The sequence below is a fragment of the Acinonyx jubatus genome, chromosome B4 (assembly GCF_027475565.1).
Source record: "Acinonyx jubatus isolate Ajub_Pintada_27869175 chromosome B4, VMU_Ajub_asm_v1.0, whole genome shotgun sequence".
In the NCBI taxonomy this organism is placed as follows: domain Eukaryota; kingdom Metazoa; phylum Chordata; class Mammalia; order Carnivora; family Felidae; genus Acinonyx; species Acinonyx jubatus.
Window position 1 is genome coordinate 119,791,182 of NC_069387.1, and position 20,638 is coordinate 119,811,819.

At 34.2% G+C, this 20,638-nt stretch overlaps 2 protein-coding genes and 1 long non-coding RNA gene across 7 annotated transcripts in view; 2 read left to right on the top strand and 1 right to left on the bottom strand.

Moving 5' to 3' along the window:
• CHPT1 (choline phosphotransferase 1) overlaps positions 1 to 8,150 on the top strand; it is a 31,259-nt gene extending 23,109 nt beyond the window's left edge. Inside the window, exons 6-9 of one of the 3 annotated variants that reach the window (XR_003424276.2) lie at positions 2,044 to 2,202; positions 2,656 to 2,781; positions 5,131 to 5,330; positions 7,977 to 8,150. Coding sequence is in view for 2 of the 3 variants with exons in the window: in XM_053226664.1 (XP_053082639.1) it covers positions 2,044 to 2,202; positions 2,656 to 2,781; positions 5,131 to 5,241; positions 6,513 to 6,602 (486 nt within the window). In the remaining variant the exon portion in view is untranslated. Of the gene's footprint in view, positions 1 to 2,043; positions 2,203 to 2,655; positions 2,782 to 5,130; positions 5,331 to 6,512; positions 7,527 to 7,976 lie in introns of those variants that run through there. The other 2 variants (XM_053226664.1, XM_027070993.2) reach the window with 2 other exon arrangements.
• On the bottom strand, positions 6,813 to 16,728 carry SYCP3 (synaptonemal complex protein 3). Of its 2 annotated transcripts, none has more exons than XM_015068790.3 (9): positions 16,613 to 16,728; positions 15,615 to 15,760; positions 15,040 to 15,106; positions 14,861 to 14,895; positions 14,470 to 14,587; positions 13,530 to 13,629; positions 10,997 to 11,095; positions 8,188 to 8,292; positions 6,813 to 8,056 (listed from the first exon to the last, which is right to left on the bottom strand). In XM_015068790.3, the coding sequence occupies exons 2-9, from the start codon at positions 15,745 to 15,747 to the stop codon at positions 8,003 to 8,005; spliced, it is 711 nt and encodes a 236-aa protein (XP_014924276.2). In that variant the 5' UTR covers positions 15,748 to 15,760; positions 16,613 to 16,728; the 3' UTR covers positions 6,813 to 8,002. The 2 variants fall into 2 exon arrangements, with proteins under 2 accessions (XP_014924276.2, XP_026926795.2); XM_027070994.2 differs by having other exon boundaries at positions 15,615 to 15,764; positions 16,613 to 16,716.
• The window catches only part of LOC128316479 (uncharacterized), a 31,380-nt gene continuing 27,435 nt past the window's right edge, over positions 16,694 to 20,638 (top strand). The window contains exon 1 of one of the 2 annotated variants that reach the window (XR_008300441.1): positions 16,694 to 16,833. This is a non-coding gene — a long non-coding RNA (uncharacterized LOC128316479). The remainder of the gene's footprint in view (positions 16,834 to 20,638) is intronic. The other variant, XR_008300442.1, reaches the window with a different exon arrangement.

The window sequence follows — 20,638 nt, forward strand, 5'->3', positions numbered from 1 at the left end:
CATGGAATCAAGGCCAAGTCTGCACTGGCAGTGCAGAGCCTTCTTGGGATTCTCCCTATCTCTCTCTTTCTATCTCTCAAAAGAAATTAATAAACATTAAAAAAACAAACAAACAACCTAAGAAGATAAGTACTTAGTCCAGTAGGACAGAAGACGTCATCTTCTGTCAAAACATTGTTGGAGTGCCTTTTCAGAATCATTTGAGCTGCAACTTACTCTCCTTGATTTCCTTGGTATTGTAGTTCAAAATTTCTGTCCTTTCAGGATAGATTTGATTTTAAGAAAAAAAAAGAAAGTGATATGGAGCCAGATTTAATAAATAAGAGTAGTAAACGTGAAATATGACATTTTTAGTAAAAAAAAAAAGTCTCATTCTCTTAAATGACTTATAAACTAGCTCTCAAGACAATTTCAAAGGAATCCACATAATTCATAAATTATCAATATTTATGAATACATATTATGTACATAATTCAAAACCAAAATATAAATCATATAGATACATAAGTCCTGATATGTTTGGAAAAATTAATTTGTCGTTTTATGAAGTGTTTTCTTCAGTTGATCTCAGGACAGCACTGCATGAGGTACTTACGAATACTTGTTGCTTGACCATGGATGATAGAGTACTACCTGGAACATGAATTCCACTAAAGAAAGTAAGATTTAGTCAGGATCAATGTCTACTTTAGAGAATATTTTATTAAGAAATAATTGATTATATTTTGAAGGAAGATAAAAAATCAAACACTATGGCTAAGAAGTGGTTGATTTCTAACTCTTAAACTGGTGCTTTTCCGATGGTTTTAGCAGCAGATTTTCTTGAATAAAATCCACAGAACCATAATACAGATAAATGCACTATTTTTTTTAGTCTAAATTTTGTTTAGGATAAGCAGTACTGAGAGAATCCTGATTCACATAGGTAAAAATGTAATGGGCTGGATTTACAGTGTTACACAAGAAGACATTTGCAGTCTAAATGCAAAAAAAGGTGAGGGTGGGAGGTGTTGGTATATAGAGAGACCAGGGCAGAATTAAACTCTTCCTAATCAGTGGTTAAACTATTTTTTAAAATTGGTAGGTTGGGATGCCTGGCTATCTCAATCAAGCATGTGACTCTTGATCTCAGGGTTATAAATTTGAGACCCATGTTAGATGTAGAGATTATTTAAAAATAAAATCTTGGGGCGCCTGGGTGATTCAGTCAGTTAAGGGTCTGCCTTCGGCTCAGGTCATGATCTCATGGTTCGTGGGTTCGAGCCCTGTGTCGGGCTCTGTGCTGACATCAGAACCTGGAGTCTGCTTCAGATTCTGTGTCTCCCTCTCTCTTTGCCCCTCCCCCACTCATGCTCTGTCTCTCTCTCAAAAATAAATAAAAAAATTTAAAAAACAAAATGTTAAAAAAATAAATAATGAAAATGGCAGGCTAAGCTTTATTCCAGTATCTGGACAAAAATATGTTAATTTAGCAATCCAAATGTTGGATTTTTACTATGCCTTCAGCATAGTAAAATTTTGTATAGAATAGATCATATTGTTACTTTTTAGTGGTTGTTAGTTTAAAATGTGTGGTGTATATAAAACTGAAATCAAACATCTGTGGCACTGTATTACCTCTTTGTAACCCTATAGTTTTGTGGAAGTTTGAAGGCACAGTTAAGATCTACATAGTCCTTTAGGCCATGGACATCATTCTCCCTTCTTTAGGTCTCTAATTCTTTTTTTTTTTTTCAACGTTTTTATTTATTTTTGGGACAGAGAGAGACAGAGCATGAATGGGGGAGGGGCAGAGAGAGAGGGAGACACAGAATCGGAAACAGGCTCCAGGCTCCGAGCCATCAGCCCAGAGCCTGACGCGGGGCTCGAACTCACAGACCGCGAGATCGTGACCTGGCTGAAGTCGGACGCTTAACCGACTGCGCCACCCAGGCGCCCCATTAGGTCTCTAATTCTTAACACAAAATAGATATTCAGAAAATGTTTGCACTGTGATAAATGTAGTGCTAAAATATAATGCTGATTTTCTGATTTATCCCTTAGGGCACTAGTGTTTTGTCACCTGGACTCCACATAGGAATAATTATTATATTGGCAATAATGATCTATAAAAAGTCAGCAACTAATGTGTTTGAAAAGCATCCTTGTCTTTATACCCTGATGTTTGGATGTGTCTTTGCTAAAGTCTCACAAAAATTGGTGGTAAGAAATTAATTTATATTTCATGGTGTAAATAATGTACTTGGTCCTCAAATACAAAGCTGGAAAGTATTCCATACAGTGGTTAGGTTTTTAATGATGTTATCATTACAATAAATAGCTATTCATGTTCTAAGTAAAACTGTGAATGAGTTAATGTTATATTCAGGGAGATAATTTCCTTTCTGTATGGTAAGTCTTTTAATTATCTGTTTAGCTGTAATTATCAACTATAACTTTTTGATATCAAGGAATTTAAATATTGGGAACTTTAACGAGCTACCTAGTCATGAATTTGAGAAGTTTTAGAATCAGTATTTCCGGATCAAATGTGAGATTAAATGGTCTCTTTATCTTTGTCTTAATAGTGAATTAAAGTTATGATTCTGTCCTGAAAAGTAAAAGCTAAAATATTTAAAACTTAATAGTGAAATTATTTTGTTTACTTTTTTATAGATAGCTCACATGACCAAAAGTGAACTGTATCTTCAAGACACTGTCTTTTTTGGCCCAGGTCTTTTATTTTTAGACCAATACTTTAATAATTTTATAGACGAATATGTTGTTCTTTGGATAGCAATGGTAAGTTCTTTTCTGCTAAGATTTTTATTTATTCTTAATAGATGTTGGATAACCCTATGCTTAAGAGTCATTTCAGTGAGATAGCAGATAGCCTCACTGTGTATACTGTAAATGTTTCTGAATATTAAAAATATACTCCTTTTAAGCCGTGAATCATTTTTGTGTGTGTATAGAAATGGCCCACATTATCTGGAGATCAGGCTTCCAACAACTTAAATCTTTAAAAACACAACTGTGTACCTTAAAAATATATTTTTCTTCCCTACCAAAAACAATACAAAGATGTCAAAAATGATTTCACTCTGCCCAGAGAACTGCAAATACTTATTAAGTGTCTGACTTTTACTTAATCAAGCTTGTTAGAATTATACCGAGCTTATAGCAGGTAACTGGTAAATTAGATGGAGTTAGTGTTAGCAAATGTGGGCACTTATTGCATCAAGAACTGTCAGCTAATAGTGAAGAAACAAAATAGAAAAGACAGTATTACCAAGTATGGGATTCTGGGACCATTTTGTGCTAGAATTAGGCAACCTGATGTACCTGTATGCCTCATGAGGACAGTGCATAATTTATATCAATAATGATGATTCATCAAGCAAAGGTTAAATTCTCATTGTCTACATTCTACTTAAGAAAGTGGTATATACGTAATACATATATTAGTTTCTATTCAAAATGATTATAAAACATAGAATTATGGTGCTTAAGAGAGAAGCTCTAGCCATCTGAAGAAAAGAAAATCACTATTGTTAACACCTTAATCACAAACATGGATAAAGGGAGCATTATTCAATTTTTTATTTTATTGAGATATTGTCTTTATGGTCTTCAGTTAATAGTGGTTCTGAACAACTTTGCTGTATTTTCCCCTACCTCTGGACCTCAGTGACTTTCACCTAATTGTTAGTGATACATAAACACATATTAAAGTGTGCTAAAAGAAATCCTTCAGTGAATCTCTTGGTAATTTGAATAATTTACTGTATTTGTTAGATTTAAGCATTAAAATATTATCTGTTCTGTGCATGGACCATAGTACATCTGATGATCCTTATACTATGTTCTACAGTATTATTTTTTTTTTGGAGTAAATAGCTTAATACCCATTCATGGTCCATTCAAAAATCTTTCATTTTTTAAATGGTAGTGAGATGTAAATCTTAATCCTCAGAAGTTTTTCAGGCAATAGTCTAAAAAGTGTTCAAAAATCAGAATGATTTTCTTTAATTTGCTATCCACTATACATATTTTTAGGGCTCCAAAACAATCTAAATTTTAAAAATAGGGGGTAATTATTCAAAATATCCAAAAATTCAATGTAGGGTTTCTTTTACTAAAGTTAAATATACATTGCCAAATGGAATTGTTAATGTAATTAAAACATCAGGTGTTAAAAATTCAAGAACCAGGTGCCTGGCTGGCGCAGTCAGTAGAGCATGAAACTGTTGATCTAAGGGTTGTGAGTTCAAGCCCCACATTGGGCATGGAGCCTACTTTAAAAAAAAAAAAAAAAAAAATTCAGGTACTTATTTTGTCATGAGTTGGTCTGGTTTATGCCACTGGTAGAGATTATGGTGATGAAGGCAAATTGAACTTTTCTCTAAAACACTATGTCGATCACAATTAAAAAACAACAAAAAACACTATATGATGACATATAGTTTGGTTGTGGACCAAACAAAAACATAAGGTCCTTGCTTCAGAGACAAAACGGTCAGACAGAACTTTTCAAGTAAATGATATGGGAGATTTTCCCCTCATGGGTGAGAATTCTCTCTCCACTGGCAGAGCTGTGAGCCTCCTTTCTCTGAAAGGAAGCATTTGCCCCTGGTCTCTGATAAACTTTTTAGAGTGTGCCTTTCTCCTTAATTTTGTATTCAACACAATTTTGTATATACCTCTCCTCAACTATTGTGTCTTTTCCAGGCCTTTATTTCTTAAAACCATCTCAAAGGAAAAAGAAATGTATATGATGGGATGATTTTATTAAGTGACTAATAGTCCCTTGTAATAGAAAATTTATGACTTTGTTGCATAGCAGAAAATTGAAAGAATGTGGAGTCAGAAGACAAGTTCTGTTACTTTCCAGCTTTTGTATTTTTGTCTAGGCCTTTTACCATTCTGAGCCTGTTTTTATAACTGTGAAATATCCTGCATGTTCCAGAGGATTATAGTGAGGTCCAAATATGAAATATATGAAAGTACTCTAAAATGTAATTTTCTCGTTGAAGAATTTAGGTTAAGGTTTGAGATTCTGGGGGGGGGGGGTAGGGAAGGGGACAGAAAAATAACTGCTGCTTCAGAAAAGATAGGCCCTAATCCTTTTTTTTTTTTTTGCTTCCAAAGGTCATTTCTTCATTTGATATGATGATGTACTTTAGTGCTTTGTGCCTGCAAATTTCAAGACACCTTCATCTAAATATCTTCAAGACTTCATGTCATGAGGCACCTGAACAGGTTCACAAGCATATTGACTAATAGCCCAAGGAAAAGAGGAGAAGCAGTTAGGGGAACCTATGAGTGAAGGAAATTCCCCTTTGCAGGAGGCTAGTATACAATAAATAAGGTTATATTTGAATGTAAAACATTAAGTCCTGTAGATTCCATTATGTTTATTTCAGTTGTAAAGCCCTCACTGTATATCGACATTTTTGATCACAGGTATTACCAGAGTATTACAATATATTAGTTAAAAAGAAAGCCAAAGAAAGAAATTTCAATTTTCTGAGGATAAGAAAGTAAACCACTGTGGTTCTAAAGATGAGTCTCTTTATCTCAGAAATCTTTATCAGATACTTTGGGTTTTCATTGCTAAGGGATTACATAAAAATTTAGGACTTGGGCGCCTGGATGGTTCAGTTGGTGAGGCAACTGACTTCGGCTTGGGTCATGATCTCGCAGTTTGTGAGTTCGAGCCCCGCATCTGGCTCTGTGCTGACAGCTCAGAGCCTGGAGCCTACTTTGGATTCTGTGTCTCACCCTCTCTCTACCCCTTCCCTGCTCATGCTCTGTGTCTGTCTCTCAATAATGGATAAACGCTTAAAAAAAAAAAAAATTAAAAAAAAATTTAGGACTTAAAGGATTTTAGCCATATTAAGGGCAATGCTTACTTTAATTGCTAAAAATTGACAAATGAGTTCATAATACCATATAAGTTCATGGATTGTAATACTGTAATTATTGAGTCAAATGATGTTATGATTTTTTTTAATTAGCCATTTTTCAAAAGAGGTATGTTAATTACTGTTGTATAAAAAGAAATACTTGCTTGCAACTAGAATTTAAATGGGCTACTGGAATTTTCTATAATTTGTATTTACTAAAAGGAATTTGTCTTACCAGTTCAGAATACAAATGAATCTTTATACATTCCTTGATATTCTGAGTTAAAATTAATTTTCACAAAAAAGTGGACTTTAAACATTCCCTTTTATGAATCATTAAACAGCAGCTAAAGCACAGTTGACATAAGAAAATTAGTAATTTATGAAAACATGGCAATATCTTCCCTTTAAAATTTCAGCAAAATTAACCTCAAATACACATGGGCTCATGATGGGGAGATGATATAAATATCAGTTGTCCCACCACTAAATACATTATGTACTGATTATCTTTCCACTCTCACTTAAAAGCATTTATGTTGCTCATTTTGAAAATTAGAACTATTACAAGGATTGTTGTGATTCACACTCCCATCTTACCTTATTTTTAATTTTATCCAACAGTCTATAGACCTTAAGCCATACGATGAAATAATCAAAATTAAAGGAGTAATGAACACATACTGTGTCTTAGACAATAAAAAGGTATATTGAAAATATAGTGAAAGGGGATTATTCTTTAAAAGGAAAAAAATATGTAAATTAAGTACATAGAAATCACTCTGGAGTACTTATTTTGCCTCTAACTATTGGTAAACTTTTTAAAGTGTTTGGATAGGACTTTTTAAAGTGTTTGAATAGTACTTAAGATTTACATTCCAACTTTGGCTTAAAAGGGAAGTCCTTTACAAAATGCAAAAAAAAAATTAGAACTGTCTCCTTAGATAATCATTAATTTTTTCTTGTATAACTTATCACAGCTAGAAAAAGAGAATCAGTATGGGCTTATTTTTTAGGCTTGGAAAATCTTAACTAAGGTAAAAGTGGGTAATAGGGGTAAAAATTAGAATTTAAAACATGGAAAAACAGGAGAAAATCACTCCTTTTCCTCTAAGGGCATATTTTTGTTTTGACTGATTCAATGAAAGCAATTTCAGCAAAAAATAGTAAGTTTAACTTATTTCAAACAAATGTGAAACAATTTAATATTTATTAAATCAAGTGTTTCATATGTTATGCTATGTTTTAAAAAATGCGTATTTTTAGAGACAAGGTATAAAATCAACTGTTCATTTGGAAATGAATATAATCAAACTTCTATATATTTACTGAATATTAAAACTGAAAAACAAAATATTTTCTAGGTAACTTAAAGACAGATGTGAAGCATTTAAACCATAAGTAATTAAGTATGTTAGATATACGTTTAATCGTTACTAAGGGCATGTGTCATTTAATTGTGGACCAAATCCAATTAAATGGCATTTTGATGTTTTTGTGGAAATGACATATTCACAAATCCACGTCTTAAAACTGATTATTTATAGATCTTGTTTGGTTTTCTTAATAGTTTTTAGCAGTTTATTTCTGAACACAAACTTAGGTTTCTTTTAATAAATTTTATAAGTCAATAGAATAGATTTTCTTTTGAAATCTTAATTTCATTAGAATTGGTTGTGCAACTTACTGAGTATACATGATAGGATGTATATATAACATAGATTTTGTACATTTTTTCTTAAGGAAGAACAATTTAACCTTTTATGCTTGTGCTTTCTACCTTTTGGGACTAATGCAGACTGAAGCCAAAACCTGAAATTAAATCATTTTTATTGCTAAAAATTAATTGACAAGTGTTAAAAAGAAAAATTCACAATTACTATTAAAGAACTGAAGGCTTAGTATATATAATTTAGGAATTGCTACTACTCACATAACTGTTTAGCTTTATGTGAAGGTTAACAGAAAGGGGTTCTTGCACTGAAGCTAAAGATTAACATGATGTATTATTTTAAACTAGAATTTTTAAACCACTCTAAACAATTACATTCTTCTTAGCTAATGTTATAATTGTATCATATCATTTAGGTTCAAGTTCTTCCTTCAAAGAGTCATCAGAATAACATGGATTGAAGAGACTTTCGAACACTTGCCATCTCTTGCTGCTGCTGTTATGTGAAAGGAAATATTAAACATTTGTTTAATTTTTAGATAAGTGTTATACATATTTCAGCAAATAAAATATTTCAGTGCTTGCATTAATCCTTATTTTTTCTCAATTTAAAATATAGTGACTTACAGTTTCCATCATAATTTTTTTTTGCAACAAAGCCATTTCTTTTCTAAGTTCGTTTTGTGCGCCCGTAAGTAGATTATCATGATTCTTTTCCAAGTCCTCCATACTCTAAAACGCAAAAGGCTAGTTCAGTTACCACCACTCAGATTCTAAACTTGTATAATTAGTATTCAAAAGTAGGATCTTCAGGGGTGCCTGGGTGGCTCAGTCAGTTAAGTGTCCGACTTGGCTCAGGTCACAATCTTGCAGTCAGTGGGTTTGAGCCCTGCATCGGCCTCTTGTGCTGACAACTCAGAGCCTGGAGACTGCTTCAGATTCTATGTCTCCCTCACTCTCTGCCCCTCCCCTACTCGTGCTCTCTCTCTCTCTCTCTCTCTCTCAAAAATAAACATTAAAAAAAAAATTAAAGCGGTGCCTGGGTTGCTGAGTTGGTTAAGCATCCCATCTTGATTTTGGCTCAGGTCATGATCTCACAGTTCATGAGTTTGAGTACCATGTTGGGCTTTGCACTGGCAGCACAGAGCCTGCTTGAAATTCTCTCTCCCTCTCTCTCTGCCCCTCCTCTGCTCACGCTCATACTCTCTCTCAACGTAAATAAACTTTAAAAAAATTTTTTTAAAGGTAGGATCTTTAAATAATGTGCACTATTTATCTAAATAAAAATTTTCTAAGTAATAGAAGAAACCAAGACATGCACTAAAGGAATAAAAAGCATCAGACAGGGATCAAATGTTATTATAGGAGGTACGACAGTAGTGTATTTTACTCAAAATAACAAGTTAATGAGCTGTTAAGGTCAAAATAGAACCAAAAAAAAGAATACCATAATTTTTAAAATTTCTAATAAGCTTTCAAAATATCAGGTAGTTATGTTATTATATTATTATGACTAATAGTGGGGTGTGAATTTATTAGAGGGAATAAAATGATCTATAATATACTTTTTTCAATTTACGAGAAACAAATTATGTTATAAATCTTTACTATTCATCTAACAAACAGTGATCTTAACTCCTACTATATAAAAAGTACTATATTAAGTGTATGGAAAAATTTAGAAATAATAATACATGATCACGTTCTTATCACAGTAAGAAGAAACATATAAACAATGCAAAATTTTGTAACAGGAATGGAAATGCAACTTGCTATGGCTATGTAGTAGAAAATACACGATTAATTCCAATTTAGTTGTCAAAAGAATGCAATTTCAATAGAGAAAGAAAAAGTAAAAGTATTTTAGGGCAAGGGCATAAGCATAATGGAAGTATATAGTGAGTGAGTTCAGAGAAAGCAATTATCTGGAGGAGTGGGAATTACCAGACAAATGTAGTAATTGAAGCATAAAAAGAAGATAACATTATGGGCTGGGGTGGGAGGGAGATCTTGAATACCTAAGAATTGAAAATGAGAAGTTACTGACTTTTTCAGGAGGGAAAAGATGTTTTAGGAAGATAGTATGACAGACCTATGAAGGGTAGTTTGAAGAACAGAAAGATCAGTTGAGGTTTAATAGTATAAGCAAAGAATGATGAGGTTGTAAACTAGGATAGTAGCACTGGGAATTGAGAGAACCACTGCAGAAGCAAAAATTACAGGACCTACTAATAAATGGATGTGAAGAATAAGGGAGATGTAGGAATCAAATACAATACTAAAATTCCTAATCTAAGTGTAACATTTAGTGATAAGATTTTTAAAAAATCTAGTACTTCATCTACCTTTACCAATTAGCAAATGGTTTTTAGAGTGCATTAAAGCAAGCTGATTGGGATCTTTTTTTTAAAAACATGTATTTATTTTTGAGAGAGCGCAATTGGGAGGGGGGCAGAGAGAGGGGGACAGAGGATCCAAAGCATACTCCACGATGACAGCAGGGAGCCCGATGTGGGCCTTGAACTCACAAACAACCATGAGATCATGACCTAAGCCAAAGTCAGACACTCAACCAACTGAGCCACCAAGGTGCGCCTGATTGGAAACACTTTTAAAAATAACTTTGGTGTACATACATATTAAACTTCTTTAAAAATAATTGTTTTAAACTATTTTACTAGTTTATTCAGAGCATCCCAATTCCTTTAAAAGGGTGACATTTTAATATTTGAACAAGATTATCTAAAAGAATCCCCCACATCAAAAAAAAAAAAAAGTACGTGCAGGATTCCAATGAACTCCTATGAACTGATACTAAAAAAATATGTATCTGCATGAATAAGAGGGCAATGCCACAAACCACAATTTGCTAATATGCATATGTGTCAGCTAATTCTCAATCCACAAATTTTTAATCAACTGGCTTTTTCATTCTATTCTATGAGCCATCTCTTACGATTATAAGATGGCATATAAAGCTATTTTTAGTCACTGTAATAATCCTAAAAGCATATATACCATAAAGCACATATATAATGCAGTAAAAAATAAGATATTCCTCATTTTCAATTGGGTACTTTCTATTTAGCAAATATTAGAGATACAAAGACAAGTAAAAGACTACCTAAAATAATTAATGGACATTCTATTTTTAGTTAAGATAGAACTATTACTAAAGTTAATAAAGTATGAATTTTATGCATAATATGTACATTTAGGTAAAATTCCCAATTCACCATTTCCTGTTTTTAATAATCCCCACGATAACATTAGAGTCTTGAAATGAAAATATATTTAACACTTGTAACAAAATGGAAAGTAAGAATTTAAAATATGTAAGCAAAATTTTTCCCTTAAACTTAGAAGGAAAAAATTATCTTCTATTTCCAAATATAATGTTATATAAGAATGTATTACATAACCAAATACAACAGACCTTTATGAACTGCTCATATAACTGTCTAATTGTTTTCAGTCTCTGGTTCTGAACAATTCTAGATTGTTGAAAAGCCTTTTGTTGCTGTCGAAACAGGTTCTACAAATGTAAAAGAAAAAAATTATAACAATTTGGATAAAATTTAAAATTTAACAAAAAATAATTCTGCATTAAGTTTAAAAGGCATAGTTTTTGTATCAACACTGTTTTAAGGGGCACCTGGGTGACTCAGTCGGTTAAGCATCCGACTTCGGTTCAGGTCATGATTTCATGGCCTGTGAGTTTGAGCCCTGCATCTCACTTTATGCTGACAGCTCAGAACCTGGATGGAACCTGCCTCGGATTCTCTGTCTCCCTTTCTCTCTGTGCCCCTCTCTCAAAAATAAACATTAAAAAAATTAATCAACACTATTTTAACTATTATTACCAAGTTCACCACCATATACAACAATAATGTAATAAACCTAACAGCCATTGAGTAGGAACACTTAACAATACACAAAATATGTTTTAATTCTTGGTGCTTTCAGTATCACCCTGGCTAATCCTTCCAATAATTTTGATTTTTCAGTTTCTTGGCCTACTTTCCACCAATGGTTTTTTTTGTCTCCCATTCTACTTTAGCCATTCATGCACATACTCATACCCTAGATGTTGTAATTGCCAGTATCTGCAACCTCTACATAGTATTAACAATAGCAAACTTCATAGTAACCATGTGTTAGATACTACTCTGAACTCTTTAAATTCAACTTTCCAGCTACCCTGTCTGTAGCTGGTCATGACTTCAGAAAACCCCACACTTATATGCTGGCAGGTCTCACTTTAAATCATGATCACTGTGATCACTAGCCTAAATTGGTCCTTAACGCTACTTGGAAATTACATTTTCCTAGTCTATTCACTGGCCCACTCTTCAGGAAAGTATTTTATACCTTCTCATTTGACTTCAAAAAGCAACTTCTTTTCTACCATCCAATGACCTTAATTATTCACTAATAGAAGTAATCCAAAAAGAACTTTGGTCCCCATCACCATATCTACCTACACAACTACATCTATCTGTGTTCACATACTCTACCTTATTTCCTATTTTTAAGGATGAACTATCCTTGTTCTCTGCTACAGCCAACTTTTTCACATGTCCCAACCATTCTAAAGAATTTAGCAATTGTCCCCCTCTTTCAATTCCTTATTTTTTCTCAAGATTATTCTTATCAGCACACAAACATGTTGCTCTTTCTCCATTCTTAAAAAACCACATACTATTTCTTTTCTACTCAGGCTACCACCCCATTTCTATCTTTCCTATTCTCTCTTATTCTCATTCCAGTCAACTTTTTGTACTCTCTTTTCTACCAAATCATTCTGATCAAGAACACCAACAACCTCCACATTGCCAAATCCACCCTATGTGGCCTATAAGTAGCATATGACAAAGTTTATCCTCTCTCTTCAAAGGCTTTCTTGACTTCACTTGGAGTCTTTTTTTCTACCTATTAGGCCACTCATTCTCAGTCTCCTTTACTGGTTCTCCCTCATCTTCTTGAACTCTAAACACTGAAGTACCTATTCCAGAGCTCAGTTCTTAGACTTACTTCTCTTTCACATTTACAATTGCTCCCTTGGTGATTTTATCCAATTTCATGGTTAAATGATGTATTTATGTTGAGAATTCCCAACTTTGTAAGTTCAACTCATGTCTCTTTCCAGAACCCCAGACTCATATAGCAATGGCCTACTCAACACATCCCCTTGGTTGTTTCATATTGACATTTCTAAAACTGAGCTGATCAACCAACCCCTAAGATTATCTAATATGAATAGTACCTTAGCTCTTAAATAAGAAATGTGTGATAATTTTATAAATGAAAGAATTAAATACAAGGATAGTTAACATAGTTATATATGGGAGGGGCTCACTTCCATCTCCTATAAAGATGGGCATGTAACAACAGTCTAGTCATTAAAAGTAAACCATGTTTTAACCATAATGACTCATTCAGGAATGGGCAAATAATCCAAACTAGATCAATGACATTCCTCCAATGGACTTTTCTTTCTGCAAATTATTGAGAAAGTCTATTTTAATTCACTGAGGTTACTAAACTTGTAGCAAGTTTACAAATGCAAGAAGCTATCTTGCTTACCACACCGAAAGAGCCTATTAAGAGCTGGAGACAGAGCCCAAATGACACTATGTAAACAATCCTTCCTTATACCCATCCTGCTATGCCTGAAACCAAACTACTCCTGGACTTCTTTTATATAAACCAATAATGTTTTTTGTACCTTGACAATTTCTGTCACTTGGAACTGCAAGAATCACAACCAATACAGGAACAACAGCTTTTATAAATACGGTGTGTACCCATAATTCTCTGGTTTACCGTTCAGTAGGGCCAAAACACATAGCCAGCATGGGAAGTGAAACCCAGCTGAGTGTTACGGATCTACTACACAGCTAGGCTCTCCATTCCTACTTGACACTTGGTTATAATAGATTAATTATAAAACTAAGTGTGATACTAACAGCTAGTTTTTCTTCTTGTTCCTCAGCTTTCTGCACATCTATATCCCACTGATGAAACAAAGCCAGAAATTGCTGAGAATACTCTTGATTAAGCTTCTGCCTGTAAAACATAAGAATGAGTATTATCATATTTCATACCAATAATAGAAAAAACATTCAAAACTGATTTGACATAATTAATACTACAATAAAGGAAGGAAATAATGGCTCCTTAAATTTTCAGATGTGAAAACAAAAAGTAAAATAATGATTTATGCTGATTCTAGAAGTATTTATTTTCCTAACCAGCTGACAGAAAATCCCTCTTGTATGCTTTAGTTCTTAAAATCTATGGAAGTTTTATTATATATACAAATTTTCCAGAAAACTTCATTTTATCTCCATGCAGTTTATTTTTCATTTTCTCCAACTGAATATAGTTTCTGATATGATAAACAGATTCAATGAAGTTACTATGTTTATCATATAAGATTTCCAAATAGAAATATTTCACTTAATTTTTCCCCATTTTGGTATGACAATGATTTTGTAAACAGTAACATTAAGCCATCAGCTAAAATATACAGATTATTTACAATAAGATTGATCTTTTTCTACATTGTTAAATAGGTAACTATCACAAGACTCATAATTTAGATGACATTTACTTTTTATTCAGTCTGTGAATTTATAGAATGAATATAAATAACCTTTATAGTAAAAAAAACTCAATGGTTATTTAAATGGAGAAAAAGATAATCACTGATTTCTAGGAAATCATCTCAAGTCTAGGAAGGAGTACGGTTATAAGACTAAAGAAAGGACTTAGAGAAAAGTAAAGCCAAATATATTTTTTACTAGAGACACCAATAAATAGAAAATGATAGTATTTTTCATAATTTGCACCAATGGATACTAAGAAATGATACAAACATTGTGTCTGTGAAAACCAACAACTTACCTTTGTTCTTGTTGGGTTTTCCAAACATGTTCAATTTTCTGGTTACTAGTCTTGAGAGAAGCCTTGGTATACATTTCTAGTCTTTTTCTCTTGGCAAGGAGAGCCTTGTTAATGTCAGCTTTATTGAAAATAAATACTTATTAAAACTTAATGTTGATGAAAATTATTTTGTTGCCACATGTTCAAATTAAATAGGGGTACAGTTGGTTCAACAGTTTTGGAAAGACATTTAAAATTAAATCTTAAAGTAGAATATTAAAAAGCAAGACTTTTTTTCTAAGAAAACTTTCAGCTATTACTATCCCGATTCTGACTTTCCTAACTAAATTTTTTAATTTAGAGATGATTTAAAAAAGCTAAACATGAAAAATAGATATCTCCTAAAACATACCTCCAAATCTTTCCAGCATATTTTGTACTTCACCCCTGTGAAATTACATCAAAAAGCTTTTAATTAAGGATCAAAATATCACACACCTAGTATTTTACATACAATAGTTGCTGGACAACCAAGTAGACTTTTCTTAAAGTACTTTATATAACAGGCAAAAATTATTTTGAGCACATCACCCCATATCTTCAAATATTCCTGCAGAAGTCCTTTTCTTCCCGTGCTTATCAATTACTGGAGTCTTCCCTGCATTGACAATAAGAAAGAAAAATATTTTCAAAACTAAGTATGCCATTTTTCATGGTAATTTTTCATGGTGTAGTATCTTAATTTTGAGGCCTTTTAGGATTTTTTGCCAACATTACTGTTTAAAGCAGACATATAAACACAGTACTTTCTCTGCAGTTTGGATGCAATTAAATCAGGATCCATGACCATTTTATAGGAACAATTTTGCAAGTCTTCCCGTCTTAATGTCATAATAGGCCAGGTTTGTACTTACTTATTTTTACATATTATATTTATTTATGCCATAAATGTTATATATTTTATTTACCAATCAATCAGACATCTGGAGAATAATGACTGTAAAGGCAAGAGATGCTGTGTAAGCTTTTCTAACTCCAAATGAGAAACGTGAAGCACATCAAAATGCTTTACAAATAAAGTTTTATCATCGTTTGCAATGTAGTGCATTCAAAACAAGTGAAGTACAGGACATGGTCACTGCCCACCAATATTAGATATACTGTACCTTCAGTGACATCCTCCTCTGAACCACTCAGATCCTTTTTATCTTCTTTCTCAAAGTCATAGGCTCTTACGACCTGATCCTCCACTGATGTCTTCCCAGATTTCCCTGTATGCTTTCTTCCAGATGGCACCATATTTAGTTGTTTTCTGACTTTTAAAAAATAAGTCTCTCAAACCTTCTGAATCCAAAGACACCATTTAAGTAAACCGGTAAATTTCAAAATTAGCGCTATAAAATAAAGATTATCTTAGGTGAATAACATCTGGGGAGTCTCCTCAATTAATCTGTTGGCCCGAAAGTTAACAAAGAAGATAAAGACAGCGTCGACGGTGAGTTTGCACCTGAGGACTGAGATCTGAATTTTAGTCCCGCTTCTGCCGGATTCTGGCTAAATTCGGGCAAATCTAGTTTGTGCATTTCAGTCACAGAGCGAAATTGTAGTTGTTGACAGGATCGGTCGTGAGCATGCCCCAAAATGAGTTTACAGCAAAATAAATATAAAATAAAAACGTTCTGCAATCTGTGCCTCGGAAAATAACAATTCCACCTAAGATTTTTCACAACATAGACATCGAGGACAAACGAAGAGACGCCCTCGGTTCATTTTCATTGTTTCTGACGGGTTTGGGGCGGGGACGAGGGAGAGATGCGCCCACAGACGAAGGCCCACCTCCTCCCCAGAGATAAATTTGCTCAGGGTCTCGAGACCTGTCAGAACCCACTCAGCCCGCGGCTTTCCACCTGGCCCTAGCCTGCTCAAGGCCCTGCCCTCGGTGAAGTTCACGGACTTGATTTTCCCGTCAGAGGCCCTACCCAGGTAGTGCCAGTCGGAAAGATTTGCCTCACAAATTAAGAGTAGCCCCTGGCTCCTTCTCCAGCGCTAGACAAAATCTTCCCCTCCTCACCCCTGAAAAAACCCCCAATGGCCGATGACCACAGATATAGGTCTTTCTACGGGTGTCCCCGCCACTCCAGCATCCTACAACCCAGCACCTCACCTGAGGTATCCGCTTGGCTGTCGCGACGTTCTTCTGAGGCAACTCAGAATTCCCGCGGGAGAAAAGCCAAGCGACCCTCGTCTGGGGGCGTCGCTGATTGGCTGGTGGTAGCGCGCATGCCTATAGAAGGCCACAGGTTCCGCCCCCACGGGCAATTGACCACAAGACTGCTGACCCAGAGTGCCTTGCGGGCGGTAGCCTGCGCGTCTAGTATGGTTGAGGTATGTTCTTTTCTAGTTTTGATTTTTAATTTAAGTTTCAAATTTTTGTAGCATTTGAAAATTGCAAGAATATGTAAGTAATGAAACATGGTTAAACACCATGTCATTTGTGAAGTAGAATTTTACCAGAACCCTTGGAATTTCTTCAGGATTGCCTTACCATCCCATCCCCCACCATTCCCCTTTCAGAGATTTTTTTTTTTAATTATCCCGAATTTTGTGTAAATCTTCATCCTCCTGTTTTCTTATTTTGTTGCCTTTCATATGTGCCGTTAAACTTGCTTGGTTTTGTTTGCGTTTGGGCCATACAAAAAAAAAGAAAAAATTGTACCGTATTCTTTGTAATATTCTGCGTCTCTTTACATTACGTCATTAAGAGAATCTATATTATTAGGTGTAGCCATAGTTCTTTCATTTTCACTGCTGTATAGTATTTTATTGTGACTCAGTGCTCCATAGTTCATTCCATGGACATGTGGATTGCTTTCAGAATATAGTCTGTATAAACAATGTCACTATGAAATTTTGATCTACATATATGCTAAAGTTTTCGCAGAGAATCTGGATGTGAAGTTGCTGGGTCATAGGCTGGATGACATTCAGTAATGGGGAACTAGTTTCCAGTTCCACCGACAGAGTTCTCATTGTTCAATATACTCACCCCTTGGAATAGTCAGATTTTTTTTTTCTTTTTTCTTTTTAAGTTTATTTATGTTTGAGAGAGGGAGTGCCAGCAGGGGAGGGTCAGAGAGATAGGGGGACTGAGGATCCCCAGCAACTTGGGGTTGACAGCAGCAAGCCTGATTTGGGGCTTGAACTCAGGAACCGTGAGATCATGACCTGAGTGGAAGTCTGTCTTAGCCAAATGAGCCACACAGGTACCCCTAGAATAGTCACATTTCTTAATTTTGCCATTCTAGTATAAAATGATATTACTTTGGGGTCTTTATGTCTCTGTAATTACTTGTAAGATTAAGCTCTTGTTATGCTTATTGGCCATTTGCATTTCCTTTTCCATGAAAATCTCTTATTTGGGGTTTTTAAATTGATTTATAAGTCTTTATACATACCAGACATTAATCTTTATGACTGTTTTCTGTATCTTTTCAAAGAAACACATCTTTATCTTGAAGTCACAAAAATATAAAGGTTTTAACGTTTTATTTTTTAAGTGTTCATCTAGAATCGATTTTTGTGCCTAGTGTCAAGGTAGAATCCAGTTACTTTTTTTGCCCTATGTGGAACCCAATTTATGCTTTCCCTGCAACAGCCATGTTTGTATGACAGGTTTCTATATGTTTTGGGGTCTGTTTCTTTATCCTGTTCCACTGGTCAGTCCCTCTATACCTGTGCCAAAAACAAGAGTTTTTCATCATTCCAGCCTAATTAAATCTTTGTTGTCTAATAGGGTAAGTCTTACACTTTATTTATTTTCTTTAGGAGTATTCTGTGTATTCTTGAACTTTTGCTTTTCATGTAAACCTTAGAATCGGTTTTCCAAGTTCCATGGTGGGGGGGTGGGGTGGCGAATGTTGGATTTTTATTGGAATTGCAATGAATCTGTAGCTCAGTTTGAGTAAATGGGAGTCTTCTGTGCTTGAATATAGTATATTTTCCATTTACTTAGACCTTCATTAATATCCCTCAATAAAGTTAAGTCTTTTTTTGTCTGTGCAGGGTTTGCACTTTAAACAGATTTATTTATAAATCATACTTTATTGTTATTTTGTTCTAACTGCTGTTGTTTAAAAATCCAGTTGATTTCTGATATGATCTTACATCCAGCAACTTGCTAAACATTTACTGCTTCTAATAATTTGTAGAGGCTGAGATTTTATAATCGTATCATCTGAATAATGACATTTTTGTTTCTAATTCTTAGGCTTTTTTTTTTCCTTCCTTTTCTGACTGCACTTGCTAGAATGCTCAGTACAACGATGAATAGAAGCAGCAATACTGGACATTCTTTCCTGTTTTAAAGGTTATGATTCTAAGATTTCCATTAAGAGAGATTTTGTTTGCTTGTTTTGTAATTCTGTTTTAAATCATGAATGAGTGCTACATTTTATTAAATTATTATATCTATTGAAATGATCTTTTCTCTTTATTTTGTTAATGCGATGAGTAAGATTTATGTTTTTTTAATGTTAAATCAAATCTACATTCCTGTGATAAACCCAAGTTGATTATGATGGATTAACTTTTTAAGCACATTGTTGTTTGGTTTGTACAGTATTTTGTGTCCATTTTCATGACTGAGATTGGCTTGTAATTTTCTGCTCTTATCTAGTTTGGAATCAAGTCTAGGTACATGGCTTACTTCATGTTACCAAGTTTTTGTTCAAATGCTACTATTCATATCAATGAGGCCTTCTCTGCCCCTACTTTTAGATATTATAAATGCAAACTCTGCACCTTATTTCGCCTCTTTCCCTATTCCCCTTCCCCATGTACCCTTCTCCCAACACTTAACCATTTTTTATTGTAAAGGTAACTTATTTACTTTATTGTCTCCCCCAACCCCCATTAGAATGTAACTCTGAAGGGCAGAAAGAATTGTATATAGTGTGAGGAACAGATCTAATTCCATCTGTTTCCAAATATCTGTCCGGTTATCCCAACATCATTTACTAAAATGTCAATATTTTTCCCCCACTGATTTGAAATACTGCCTTTATTATCACTGCCTTTACTTATTTCCATAAGGAATGGGTCAACATCTGGATTTTCTGTTACATGCCATTGGTTTATATACCAGTACCGCACTGAATTACAGACACTTATGAGTATATTTTAATATTTGATAGACCAGTTCCCCCATGGCTATTTTTTAGAGTTTTTCTAGTTATTCTTACATTATTTAAATATGAATTTTAGCATCATCTTATGTCTAAGAAAGAAAAAACCTTGACTTTTTAAAGTTTTTGTTTAAATTCCAATTAGTTAACATACAGTGTGATATTAGTTTCAGGTGTACAATACAGTGATTCAACAATTTCATACAACACCAGGTGCTCACCATAGCAAGTGCACCCCTTAATCCCCATCATCTATTTTACCCATCCCCCCCCACCAACCTCCCCTCTGGTAACCAGCAGTTTATTCTCTATAGTTAAGAGTCTGTTTCTTGGTTTGCCTCCCTGTGTCTTTTCTTTCCCCTTTGCTCATTTGGTTTGTTTCTTAAATCCTGCATGAGTGAAATCATATGGCTTTGTCTTTTTCTGAATATTTCACTTAATTGTATGACATTGCAGATGGCAAGATTTCATTCTTTTTTTATGGCTGAGTAATATATATGTATATATTATATTGGCACCTTTTTTTAAGGGAGAGAGAGAGAATATCTTAAGCAGGCTCCACAGCCAGCATGGAGCCTGATGTGGGTCTTGGGTCTTGATCTCACAACTGTGAGATCATGACCTGAGCCAAAATCAGGAGTGGGATACTTGACCGACTGAGCCACCCAGATGCCCCTATACCACATTTACTTTATCCATTCATCAGTTGATGGACAGTCCAGCTGCTTCCATAATTTAGCTATTGTATATAATGCTGCTATAAACATCAGGGTGCATGTATCCCTTAGAATTAGTATTTTTGTATTCTTTGGGTACATAGTAGTGCAATTACTGGATCGTAGATAGCTCTATTTTAACTTTTTGAGGAACCTCCATCCTGTTTTCCAGAGTGGCTGCACCAGTTTGCATTCCCACCAACAGTGCAAGAGGGTTCTGCTTTCTCTACATGATTGCCAACACCTGTTGCTTCCTGTGTTGTTGATGTTAGCCATTCTGACAGGTGTGAG

Bases quoted from the DNA above. Each gene is read 5' to 3' on its own strand.
- SYCP3 (XM_015068790.3), bottom strand. From the start codon at position 15,747: ATGGTGCCATCTGGAAGAAAGCATACAGGGAAATCTGGGAAGACATCA. The intron at 15,107-15,614 runs GTACAGTATATC...TTGTCAATGCAG, and splicing joins AGAGGAGGATGTCACTGAAG to GGAAGACTCCAGTAATTGAT. The intron at 13,630-14,469 runs GTAAGTTGTTGG...TATGTTTTACAG, and splicing joins AAAACCCAACAAGAACAAAG to GCAGAAGCTTAATCAAGAGT.